At 49.3% G+C, this 13,069-nt stretch overlaps 1 protein-coding gene across 1 annotated transcript in view; it reads left to right on the top strand.

Moving 5' to 3' along the window:
* The window catches only part of UBE2O (ubiquitin conjugating enzyme E2 O), a 149,267-nt gene that overhangs the window by 125,546 nt on the left and 10,652 nt on the right, over positions 1 to 13,069 (top strand). Inside the window, exons 13-15 of the mRNA XM_060253506.1 lie at positions 83 to 172; positions 8,793 to 9,462; positions 9,868 to 10,004. Of these exons, the coding sequence (XP_060109489.1) occupies positions 83 to 172; positions 8,793 to 9,462; positions 9,868 to 10,004 (897 nt within the window). The remainder of the gene's footprint in view (positions 1 to 82; positions 173 to 8,792; positions 9,463 to 9,867; positions 10,005 to 13,069) is intronic.

The following is a 13,069-nucleotide window of genomic DNA, read 5'->3' as shown; positions in this document are numbered from 1 at the left end:
TGCTTGCTTACTAAGAAGTGGTTATTGCTCATATTCTAGAGCCTAAGGATGGCTCTAAAGCCTGTTGCTTTTGTTTCCTTAGCCTTCAGTGGGACAGGTGGCTCGTGTGGATTTCAGCAGCAAAGTGGAAGTTGTGTGGGCTGATAACTCCAGGACCATTGTTCTGCCACAGGTGAGCTGCCACTGGGTGAAATGGCTATCCACTGTAGGTCCCTGTGCCATATAGTAAGTAGTTTGCATTACTCTTTGGCTCGCCATACTGACTAGTTGTGTTTCTCTCTGCTTCGCAAATAAGAGGTACTTGCTTGTTCCTCCTTGATTTGATTTAACAAGCTTTATTTACACTGTTTCTGGGGAAATAATTCCTGCTGCTGCAGAATCTCACACCCACAAGTGGCTTCACCGATCATTTTTGGTTTGGAAATTAAACTTGCTGCCACCTTGTTGCTTTCATCAGCCAAGGGGACTTCTTGAATGCATCTGAAAGAGAATTCTGTACACAGGGACAATGCTGCCAGTAGCCCCCACCCTCATTCGCAGTGCCACTTGTCCATAACGTATCCTAATCTTGACTTGCATTTCTGATTTGCTCTCCTTTTCCACCACCCCACATTTTTTCAGAAAGTCAATAAAATGTGTGAGGAAATAATGGCAGAGAGGAGAACAATGTAAGCTGCTTTGGAAAGGCAACGTAGAAATGAAGTAGATAAATAGCTCCTTCAGAGCCACAGTTATTGGCCCCTCTCATCAAGAGAGCCCTTAAGCTTCCATGACAGCCAGGGTTCTCCAGAATCCCATTTGAAGTTCTCTGCAATATCATGTCTCCATACATGCGACGAATGAACTACTTGGTAAAGGAAGCAGTAGCTAAGAGGAAGCAAAGGAAGCAGTAGCTAAAGGGAAATGTATCAAGCGGAATAAAAGAAGCAATAGCTAAGGGGAAATGTGATACAAAGCAGAGGCTTCACTGGTTACAGAATTCGCATTGGAGGGCATGGCCTGCCTTATTTCCCCCGAACTAGCTGTTGTTTCTGTCTAGTGCACTGCGGATCAGCATTGCGTAGTCATGGCATGTTTCTCCACTGGGAGACTCTGTCCCAAAACCGAGAGCTCAGTATTAAGTGCCATCTTTTGCCTTTTCCTTTATTTTTGGGAAACGGCTGCATCTCATTATAGCCATGCTGAATTTTTTTCTTGCTCATTATCCAGTTTGTATGTGCAAGCGTTGGGAAATCAGAACTTGGGTGTTGCTGTCATGGGGCTGGTTACAGGCGTGAGCAAAGTCCAGGTCTAGTTCAGAGTCAAGTCAAAAGTTCAAACAAAAGCGGAATCCAACAGTCGAGTCAGGGAGCAAAAAGCGAGGTTGTCTAGAGCTAAGAGTCAGGAAGCCAAAGAGTCTAAGCGAGAATGCAAGAGCCGAGGTGGACGTGCATCATGCCAAAGCGACTTGCTGCTTCCACGGGGAGCCCAGCCCTGAGCAGGGGGCTAAATGGGCCTCCAGTGGTGCTCCAGTTAACAATGGGGAAGCTCCTGCTAATACTCAGGGCTCAAAGTAACCAAGGAGGAATCCATATAATGCAGTGCCAAAAACAAAAAAAGCAGAATGCTCACAGTTAACACAAGCTGTGAATAACTATATTTGTGATAGACAATAAAGACACAATATGACTACAGATTTTTCAAAGAATACAAAGGATGCAGATCCCATACATTGTAACAGACAAAATTGAATGCGGGCTTGACAATAGCGCACTTTCAAAAGCACATGCAAGAAAACTTAGTCCATTTCCAGGGAACTCTCGTTCCTTTCAGTGTGCTGGCGTTGAAATCTCTCTTGGTCCCTGCACACACAATTAATGCAACAGATTGTTAGCGGTACCATGCTATTTCCCAGAGGCTTCTTCAGGCATATGTGCTCTCAGGACAGCGGCTGAGCTGAGCAGCTTGACTGACGCCAGCCTTTTGCATGACTCTTGGAAGAATTTGGAAAAGTGTGTCCTGAGAGCATGCATGCCTGAAGGAGCCTCTGGGAAACAGCATGGTACTGCTGGCGATCTGTTGCATTAATTGTATGTGCGGAGACCAGTAGAAATTTCATCTTTTCAACGCCAGGACATTGAAAGGAATGAGAGCTCTTGGAAATGGACTAAGTTTTCTTGCCTGTGCTTTTGCGTTATTGTCAAGTCCGCATTGAATTTTGTCTGTTACAATGTATGGGACCGGCATCCTTTGTAATTCTTCGAGAAATTTGTAGTCATATTGTTTCTTTATTGTCTATGGTAACTACTATAGTTATTCACAGCTTGTGTTAACCGTGAGCATTCCGCTTTTTGTTTTTGGCAATACTCGGGGCTCAGCAACCGCTTTCCTCGTAGGCGTGCATCTCTCTGCCGGGCTGCTAAGTCAGGTGTAATCGCTCCCTCAATCACACTACCCAAGGAGGCAAGTCAGGCGGACTCTCTGCTTGCAGCTGTGCCTCCTCCTTTGCTGCCAGATCAGGTGCGAGGTCTGCTGGTGGCAAGCTGTCAACCTCAGGAGCACCAGAGGGACTGGCTACAGGCTCAGAAGCACTAGCAGGGCCAGCTATGGGCTCAGATGTCAACTCATCCTCGTCGCTCATGACAGTTGCCTTAACTGCTGTAGAATAGTCAATGCTTGCCCTATAGCGATGGAATACAAAGCACTCACCTGTCTTCCTTCCCATTCATGTCACACGGAATTTGGGCATGAGGAATCTAAAGTATGGGTACCTTTCAACAAAGAAAATATACCTTGCCATAGTTTTCCAAGTTCTATAATATATATGTAGTTAACAAAATCATCTAATGGCTCTACATTTGGTTTTGGTGGTTGTAGGTGTCAGAACTTGTATCTTTGCTGCTGGTCCTCTATAATGTAACCAATGCTGTATGGTAGTTTTATTGTGGCTTAGAGCTGTATTGTTACTGAACCAAACTGACTCCATGTTGTAACCTTTGCTTAACCCAGAGTGCCTGAATAGTAATTAACCTTGCCCCACTGGTATCCAAAATATTTGGGGCTGTAGAATGAATTATGTCTTGTCTCTGCACATTCTCACACTGGGACCCTTTGAAGCCGAACAGCATGGCCTTCAGAGTAGGGAGGCATCCTCTCTACTGATAGTGATGGTGAGAAGACAGCTGCGCCCTACAATGTGAATTGTGGCTTTGTGAGATGTTTGCTTTACGTGTATAAAATCAAGCTGATGCTGGCTCTCGCCATTACTGTTATCTTGCCTTTTCCAGCACCTAGTTCTCTTCAATAAAATCCTAGCTTTGTAACTAAGTATGGGATCCGTTTGAAGTTCTTGAGTTCTGACATTATAACAGTAATCCCATTGTTCGTGGCTTATCTGTACTGGAGGCTTGGCTCGATGGCGGCTAAAGTACCAGAGGACGGAGAGCCCACCACCCCATCGGAGGACCCGCCGCTCGACCCAAACGTGACGGGGGTCCGACGCAAAATTAAGGTTCCAGCGCCCTTCTCGGTCGACGCCGCCTTCCCGGCCCTGCGAACCTGGAGCCCGCGGAAGTCCACGGCAGCAATCGACGCCGCGGAGCAGCGGTACCGAAGCATGTTGGGCGAAGGAGGGGCAGGAGACGACGACGAGAGCCAGGCGGAGGGCACGGAGCCCCGAGGGGGGGAAGACCCGATCCGGACCCTCCGCAACGAATTATTCGATTGGGTGCGGGAGATCCACGGCGATGTGCACCGTTCCCGCGTGACGATGGCCGAGGAGATGCAGCAGAACCTGGGCGCTATCCACGACCAGCTCCGCACTTTGCAAACAGCGGTCCTGGGGATACCGTATGGAGTGTTGCCACTGGGGCAACCGCCGGTCGCCCCGCCGGCCCCCGCCCCGCAGGCTCCAGCTGCCCCGGCGCCGCCGGCCCCAGCGGCCCCGGCACCTCCGGCTCCGCCGGCTCCGGCCGCCCCGGCACCGCCGGCGCCACCCGCACCAGGGGCCCCGGCCGCCCCGGCGCCGCCTGCACCACCCGTTCCGATCCAGCCGGCCCTACCGGGCCCAGCACCGCCGGCTGGGGCGCCGCGAGCGCCAGGAGGGGCCGAGGGACGGGGAAGGGAGTTGAAGATTACGTTCGATGGGAATCCGGAGGACGTGGAATACTTTACTATTCAGTGCGACACGTTTTTCACCCACTGGGGCGCCGACTACCCTACCGAGGCCAGCCGAGTGTACCACATCGCATCTCGACTGAGAGGGGCGGCCCGCAAGTGGTATGTGGGGCTTTTCATGGGGAGAAAGCCCGAATTAGCTACCGTGGCAGGGTTCCTGCACGCGATGCTCCGCCAGTATGGAGATCCCTTACGGGAGGAGAAGGCGGTCGCTGCCCTTCAACGCATCGAACAGGGCAACCGCTCCACCCGCGAGTACGCCACCGAATTCCTAGGGTACTGTGCGGCAGCGAGGGGATGGAACGAGGTCATGAAATATACCGCGTTCATCAATGGGTTGAATCCGAGCATCCTCGACCGCTGCTACAGTCAGGGAAGGCCCGACACGTTGGTCGGCTGGATCCAACTGGCCGGGGAGGTGGAGACCAACCTCCAACACGTGGGGATGAGGAGACAGCAACTAGCGAGGAAGGGGGCCAAACACACCCCAACTAAATCCGAAGGGAAGAAGGCTCCGACGACCTCCACCCCGTCTCCCGCCCGCAAGTGCTTCCAATGCGGGGACCCAAATCATCTTGCTGCTAACTGCCCTGGGAAAGCGGGTTCCACACCACCCACGGCGCGGCCAAACACCCCGGGCCCGAAGAAGAAGAAGAGCAGCCGATCGAAGGAGCCCAGTCGGGGCTCCGTCGCCACTTGCTTGGCGACTGACGAGGATTTTACCACCAGCCTGGCGGCAGTCGAAGAATCGACCGAGGAGTCGGACGATACCGAGTAGGCGGGAAACGACAGCGACCTGCTTTAATGGGTGCCGCAAAGCAGGTCCAACAACAGCCGGCACTCCTCACGGTGAGAGCAACTGGGGGTTTACTTTTCATGGCCGTCACCCTCCTTAACCCGAACCTAAAGAGATTCATGCACGCCCGAGCGCTAATCGACTCAGGGTGTAACAGGGACTTGATCACCCCCCGCCTAGTTGAGGCGCTGGGATTAGCCACTTCGCCCCTGCCACAACCGATGCAGTTCCAGCAAATGGACGGGGGGCCCATGAGAGGGGAACCATGTACTTTAGAAACTCAGGCGGTCCCGGTAGGGACCGAGGAGCATTGGGGAATTGAGACTTTCGTAATCGCCCCCTCCTGCTCTTTCGACGTGGTAGTAGGCTCAGCTTGGCTCGCCCGCCACCAACCCGACCAAGGTCGGTAGTTTCCATGGACTTCATTGTCGAGCTCCCGCCTTCACAAGGCAAAACAGTCATCTTGGTCGTAGTCGACACCTTTTCAAAGCAGGCTCACTTCATTCCTTGCAAACAGTTACCTACAGCCAAAAAACTTGCCCAGTTCTTTTTCACTCACATTGTACGCCTACACTCATTCCCAGACAAGGTCATTAGTGACCGCGGAACGCAGTTCGTTGCCAACTTCTGGCGGGAGTTCTGCAAACTAGCTGGCATTGAGCAAGGACTGAGTTCTGCCTACCACCCCCAGTCGGACGGACAGACGGAGAGGGTTAATGGCCTTCTAGAACAATACCTCCGCTGTTTCATTAATTTCCAGCAGTCCAACTGGGTGGATCTCCTCCCTTTTGCAGAATACGGCTACAACAATAGCCTCCATAGCTCAACCAAAACCTCCCCTTTTCAAATCATCAATGGCTACGAGGGCAAGCCGTTCCCCACGCTCGCCCACCTCAAAAGGGTGATAAATAAAGTAACGGTGGAACTCGAACTACCCAAATCTCTAAGTAAGATCCATCCTGTTTTTCATTGCAGCTTGCTTCGGAAAGACCCTGGTGCTACGTCCTTCCATCCCAGGGCCCCACCGCCCCCTCCGACGACAGTGAGGGGTCAGAGTCACCATGAAGTCCAGGAGATCCTGGACTCCAGAGTCAAACGGGGGAAACTGTATTATTTGATCAGGTGGAAACACTTCCCCCCGAGCTGTGACGAGTGGGTCGAGTCTCAGAACGTAGTGGCTCCGCAACTGCTGAAAAAGTTTCACCTACTGTACCCACACAAGCCCAAGGCCGGCCCCGCGGGAGGGGGCGCTTAGGGGGGGCAGTATGTCAGAACTTGTATCTTTGCTGCTGGTCCTCTATAATGTAACCAATGCTGTATGGTAGTTTTATTGTGGCTTAGAGCTGTATTGTTACTGAACCAAACTGACTCCATGTTGTAACCTTTGCTTAACCCAGAGTGCCTGAATAGTAATTAACCTTGCCCCACTGGTATCCAAAATATTTGGGGCTGTAGAATGAATTATGTCTTGTCTCTGCACATTCTCACACTGGGACCCTTTGAAGCCGAACAGCATGGCCTTCAGAGTAGGGAGGCATCCTCTCTACTGATAGTGATGGTGAGAAGACAGCTGCGCCCTACAATGTGAATTGTGGCTTTGTGAGATGTTTGCTTTACGTGTATAAAATCAAGCTGATGCTGGCTCTCGCCATTACTGTTATCTTGCCTTTTCCAGCACCTAGTTCTCTTCAATAAAATCCTAGCTTTGTAACTAAGTATGGGATCCGTTTGAAGTTCTTGAGTTCTGACAGTAGGTTAAGTGTCATAGCAAATGTAGTTCCTCAGGAAACTTGCTTCTATTCCCCTCTCCCGCCATGGGGTAGAATTTATTTTATTTTTATTTATTTATTCTATGACTTGTATCCCGCCCTTCCCATAAAATGGCTCAGGGCGGCTCACAACAAACAATAAAACAATTTAAATCATTATTACATATATAAACATTGAAAAAGTCAAAACATTTAAAACCTAAAAACCTTAAAATCTTAACATCAGATCTATACAATATGATTCGCAGAATGACTGTAAAGTGACTGTAGCCATGAAATTAAAAGATGTTTGCTCCTTGAGAGGACAGCTATGGTGAACCTGGGCAGTATAATAAAAAGTAGAGACATCACCCTGCCAACCAAAGTCCGTATAGTCAAAGCGATGGTATTCCCAGTAGTAATGTATGGCTGTGAGAGCTGGACCATAAGGAAGGCCGAGCGCAGAAGAATAGATGCTTTTGAGATGTGCTGCTGGAGAAGACTCTTGAGAGTTCCTTGGACTGCAAGAGGATCAAATCAGCCAGTCCTGAGGGAAATCAACCCAGACTGTTCCCTGGAAGGTCAGATGCTGAAGTTGAAGCTCAAATACTCTGGCCACCGAATGAGAAGGGAGCACTGACTAGAGAAGACCCTGATGCTGAGAAAGACAGAAGGCAAAAGAAGAAGGAGACAGCAAAAGATGAGATGGCTGGACAGCATTACTGATGTAACAAAAACGAATTTGAGCAGACTTCGGAGGATGGTGGAAGATGGGAGGGCCTGGTGTGACTTTGTCCATAGGGTCGCAAAGAGTCGGACTCGACTGTGTGACTGAACAACAAAAATAGTTCAGCATCATTATTTACACCAGGGGTGTCAAACATGCAGCCTCAGGGCTGAATCAGGCCCCTGGAGGGCTCCTATCAGGCCCCCGAGCAACTGGCTCTTGTCTGCTTCCTTCTCCCTCTCTCTTACTTCCTTCTGCATCTCAGCTTGCTTTGCCAGGCTCTCTCAATCGCACAGCAGAGCTACTGAGCCAAGCCTCTCTTCCTTCTATTGACTGTTCCTCCTCCTGGTTCCCTGGGAAGGAAGGGAAAGAGCCAGAGTTTCCTTTGCCCACTTCCCCAGATCCCATGGGAGAGATACAAAGAAAGCACCTTTAAGACCAACGAGTGCTAATGTTTTAAGCATGTCTTATTTTAATTTTTTTTTAAACTTTAATTGTGTTTGTCCTTTATAAAGTGTATATCTCTGCTACTTAATCTTGAATAGGTACACACATGGCCTGGCCGGGCCCAGCCAAACAAGGTCTCATTTATGTCAGCTTTGGCCCTCATAACAAATTAGTTTGACACCCTTGATCTATACCTTATGGAAAGGTAGTCGTGTGTGTAAAGCATCCTTCTGTGGTTTAATTGATAAGCAAATGGGGGGTGGGGACGGCATACTGTGTTCTAAATGATACACAAAAGATTAATGACAAAGATCAAAAGATGAACCATCACTCCACGTTAAGACAAACATCTTTGGTCATTTTAAACAGGTGAAGGATAGCAGCTGGTACTGTTTAAATCACAGAGATTATGCAGGATGATAATGTCTTTTTTTGACAAGTTCAGAAATCCTCATGAACTTGAGGGATTCAGTTCTGGCAGTCATTTTTTTTTAAACAAGGCAATAAACAGCTTAAGCAAAAATGAGAAGGGAGACATTTGGTAAATGCAGCAAAATACAAGAATTATTAAGGGTTCTGTGTGCAGAGGTCTTCAGGCTATCAGAAGTAATGTGCGTGGCTCTCTAGCCTGTTGCAAAATCCGCTGCTTGCATTAGACTTTTTATAAGATGCCCTCGTTAAGCCCAGACACCCTATTTCTTGAGGGTAAGCTGCTGAGTCAGAGCCCTGTAGTCAAGTATTGCATAAGACCAGCAGTTAGGACAAGTAGGATCCATCTGAATGTCACCCCATTTGAGGCACACTTTAAGCAAAGGAATATGCTGCAGCTGATCCCTCTTAAGCAATGCTAAACTGGCTGGTTATGTTTTGTTTCAGTCTCTCCCTAATTACTGTACTTCTCTCCCTTTCTGGCATCTAGCACTTATACAACATAGAATCTGAGATGGATGAAGAAACAGATCTCGATTCCATAGATGGCAGTACGAGTGGTGCCTCCTCAGACGAGTGGGAGGATGAGAGTGACAGCTGGGAGACGGACAATGGCCTTATGGAAGACGACCATCCAAAAACTGAGGAAGGGGAGCCTGAGGAGCCACCGCCTGTGGAAGAGGTGAAGAAAGTGGAAGAACAAGTGCAAGGTGCCGTGGCAATGGCAGTTGCAGACCTAGCGGCAGATAAGTGTGGCAAAGAAGGGACACCCAAAAGTTTCCGAGAGTTGAAGGAGGCCATTAAGATCTTGGAGAGCCTGAAGAATATGACAGTCGAACAGTTGCTGACAGGCTACCCGACTTCTCCAACAGTAGAGCCTGAGAAGCCCACCCGGGAGAAGAAGTTCCTGGATGACATCAAAAAGCTGCAAGAGAATCTGAAGAAGACTCTTGACAATGTAGCTATTGTTGAAGAGGAGAAGATGGAGGCAATGGTGGAGGCAGAGAAGAAGGAAGAGAGAGAAGCACAGGCGCAGACCCCAGTGGCATCAGAGTGGCCAAGTGAGACTCCTGTGCTTTGCCAGCAGAGTGGTGGCAAGCCTGGAGTCACATTCACCAGTGCCAAGGGAGAAGTGTTCTCTGTGCTGGAGTGTGCTCCAGGTGAGTCTAAGCAGCAGCTTGCCTATATTATTTAAGAGATAAGGCTCTTCACAAGCTATTTTGTGGGGTTCTGGTACATTTGCATCAGTTCAACAAGTAATATCCCAGGTCAGGCCAGACTGAAAGTTGTGTGGCTGAATGTCATCTTGTTCCTTGACAGTCCAAGAACATAAAAATGTTCACTAATCTAGGGGTATCTTCTCTTTCCCTTAACTGTAAATGGCCTCAATGTCAGTTCTTAAACAACGTGGCCTCCTTCACCAACCAGCTTTTTTTCTCCTTCTAAATAACTTCTGTGTTAAGGGGGGGGGGCAGAATTGTCCATTTTAAAGGTGGCTGAATATTTGCATTTGTTGGGAAATTCTCATTTAAACCTGCTGCCTTGATTTCTCCTTGCTTTGTTAGATAGTCATGCCTTTAAGAAAATGGAATTCCAACCTCCAGAAGCCAAGAAGTTTTTCAGCACAGTAAGGAAAGAAATGGCTCTACTAGCAACCTCACTGCCGGATGGTATCATGGTGAAAACGTTTGAAGACAGAATGGTGAGTCCACGTATTTCTGTGCAGAGCTGGCCAAAGGAAGCACAAGCCTGAGTCTGTCTTCCTTAAAGGATTCAATTTGTGTTTGAAAATCTGTTAACTTGATCTTCAGACACCCAGAAGGGGCTTTTATTTCTCTCATGGCATTGCAGTCAGTGGTACCAGTCCCATATTTTTTTTTCTCCCGTCTCCCTCTCCTTTTACAGTAGATGCATTTAATGCCATTGATTGTCACAGGTGAGAATGGCCCTTTATATCATGGGTGGCCTAACTGTGGCTCGGGAGCCACATGTGGCTCTTTCACACATATTGTGTGGCTCTCGAAGCTCCCACCACCCTGTCAGCCATCCCTTCACTAAGCCAGCCAGCACAGGGGATGTGGAGAACGCATTTAAAGTTAAAATTGCTTTTTCTCCTACCCTCTCTCCCTCCCCCAGTCTCGTCTCGTCTCTTCCCCTTCTCCTCTCCCTCTGCCTCTCATTTCCGGTTGTGGGAGCTAGAGAATGCTTGCCAAAATATATCGCTTTCAAGAAAAATTTCAGGAAACAATTCTAGCCAGTTTATTACCATCATAGATTAGTTAAAAATTGAAATAAATACATCATCATCATCATCAATCAACCTTTAATGGCATATAAAATAAATAAATGCTCTGCCAGCAACTCAAGGCTGCTTTTATTCTTGCCTGATGCTCCCTCCCCCCCCCCTCTCTGTAATCCTCTCTATAATAAAAGCCCTATGAGGTGGCCAAATCCAGGTCTCCTATTGGCCCATTGTGGCTCAGACACTGTCTCTGGCCTACAATTGTCTGACTGCCCTGCCCCAGCCCACTGCAGAACTGGAAGCGATGCAAAAACCCATCAAAATTCTGTTACTTCAGAGATGTTTCTCTCTGTTCATGCCTCAGACAGAACTGCTGCTCTACTCAGGCTTACCTCAGAGATGCTTCTCTGTGTCAACATGCCTCAGACAGGGCTGCTGCTCTACACCAGCTCCCAACCATCCTTGCAGCTGCTGTTCCCAAAAAGCTAATCACCAGTCCACACGGCTGCCCTCCAGGCCCACACAGCCCCTGTCTCTCTCTGGCAGCCTTCCAAGACTTCTCACTGAGCCCTCGGCCTCTGCCACACCCTCCAGAATGCCCTGGCCACCACTCCAGCAACAGCCATCTTCCACCCCCTCTAAGGCTCAGGGAACCTGCCCCTGGCCCCCTTGCTCTGATAATAGTTTAGTTTATTAAATTTATACCCCACCCTCCCCACCGAGGCAGGCTCAGAGCGGCTGACAACATTAGTCGTAAAAACAATAAAAGACTAACACATTGGTACCTCATAATAATTAAAACCATTAATTAATAGAACAATTTAAAACAGTTGGTGCTAATAACATTTTGGTGTTATTCAGTTACGATGGCGTCAGTATTTCCTGAATTCCTCCTGCTGTTGTAGGTCTCAAGGGTCAGTTGAAAGCAAGCCAGAAGAGTATGGTCTTACAGGCCTTGTGGAACTGAGCGAGGTCCCGCAAGGCCCTAACCTCTTCCAGCAGCTGGTTCCACCAGTGGGGGGCTGCTACTGAGAAGGCGCGATCCCTGGTAGTCGTCAGTCTCACCTCTTTTGGGCCCGGGAATCACTAAAAGATGTTGAGTTCCCGATCTTAGTACCCTCTGGGGAACGTGTGGGGACAGACAGTCGCTCAGGTGGGCAGGTCCTCGGCCATGAAGGGCTTTAAAGGTAATGACCAGCATCTTATAGCGAATCCAGTATACTATTGGCAGCCAGTGCAGTTTTTGCAGCGCCAGCTGTACGTGCTCCCACCTGGGCAGCCCCAATAACAGCCTGGCTGCCGCGTTCTGCACTAGCTGGAAGCTTCTGGGTTCGTGACAAGGGCAGCCCCATGTAGAGGGCATTACAGTAGTCCAGTCTCGAGGTGACCGTTGTATGGATCACCCTTGCCAGGTCGCTTTGGTCAAGGAAAGGAGCTAACTGTTTCACCCGCCTAAGATGAAAAAAGGCGGATTTCGTAGTCGCTGCTATCTGGTCCTTCGTTGTCAAGGAGGACTTCAGTAGCACCCCAAGCGTCTGACCTTGTGTGCCGTTGTCAGTGGCACACCGTCAAAAGTTGGTAGGGGAGTTTCCCGACCCAGATCGCCATGACTCAGGCAAAGGACCTCTGTCTTCGTCGGATTCAGCTTCAGTCGGCTCAGTTTAAGCCATCCAGCCACAGCTTGCAGTGCTTGGTCCAGGTTTACTGGGACGTCATCAGATTGGTCGTCTATCAGTAGGTAGAGCTGGGTGTCAACAGCGTGCTGATGGCAACCCAGCCCATACCTCCAGGCAATCTGGGCAAGGGGTCGCATATAGATGTTAAACCGCATCAGGGATAGAACCGCCCTCTGAGGCACACCACAATTAAGGGTGTGTCTCCAAGACAATTCTCCGCCAATTAATACCCTTTGTCTCCCCGATTGCAAAGGAAAGAGAGCCACTGTAAGACTAACTCCTGGATCCCTGCATTGGTGAGACAGTGGGTCAGCAGCTGATAGTTGACCGTATCAGACGCAGCCGATAGGTCTAACAACATCAGTACTGCCAAGCCGCCTCGATCCAGATGCCACCGGAGGTCATCCACCAGGGCAACCAAAACTGTCTCCATCCCATGGCCTGGACGGAAGCCGGACTGGTGGGAATCTAAGACAGAAGCATCCTCCAGAAAGCTCTGTAACTGTAGCGCTGCTGCCCTCTCAATAATTTTACCCAAAAAGGGTAAATTCAAGACTGGCCAGTAGTGTACCATTTTGGCCGGGTCTAGAGTGGGCCTTTTCAAGAGAGGGCAGACCGCCACCTCTTTAAGAGACGTTGGAAAAAGCCCTTCCGAGAGACATCTATTTATGATATCCCATATAGAATATCGGAGCTCTCCCAGGCAAGCTTTAATCAGCCAGGGTGGGCAAGGGTCCAGATCACATGTTGTTGGGCGCACAGTAGAGAGGATTCTGTCAACTTCCTCCAGACTGAGCGGTTTAGAACAATCCAAAGCTGGTCCGGAAGACAGGCACGGAGCCTCAAGCG

This window comes from Heteronotia binoei, chromosome 13, assembly GCF_032191835.1.
Source record: "Heteronotia binoei isolate CCM8104 ecotype False Entrance Well chromosome 13, APGP_CSIRO_Hbin_v1, whole genome shotgun sequence".
In the NCBI taxonomy this organism is placed as follows: domain Eukaryota; kingdom Metazoa; phylum Chordata; class Lepidosauria; order Squamata; family Gekkonidae; genus Heteronotia; species Heteronotia binoei.
Note: the sequence above shows the minus strand (reverse complement) of the source record. Positions and strands in the feature narration are given on the sequence as shown.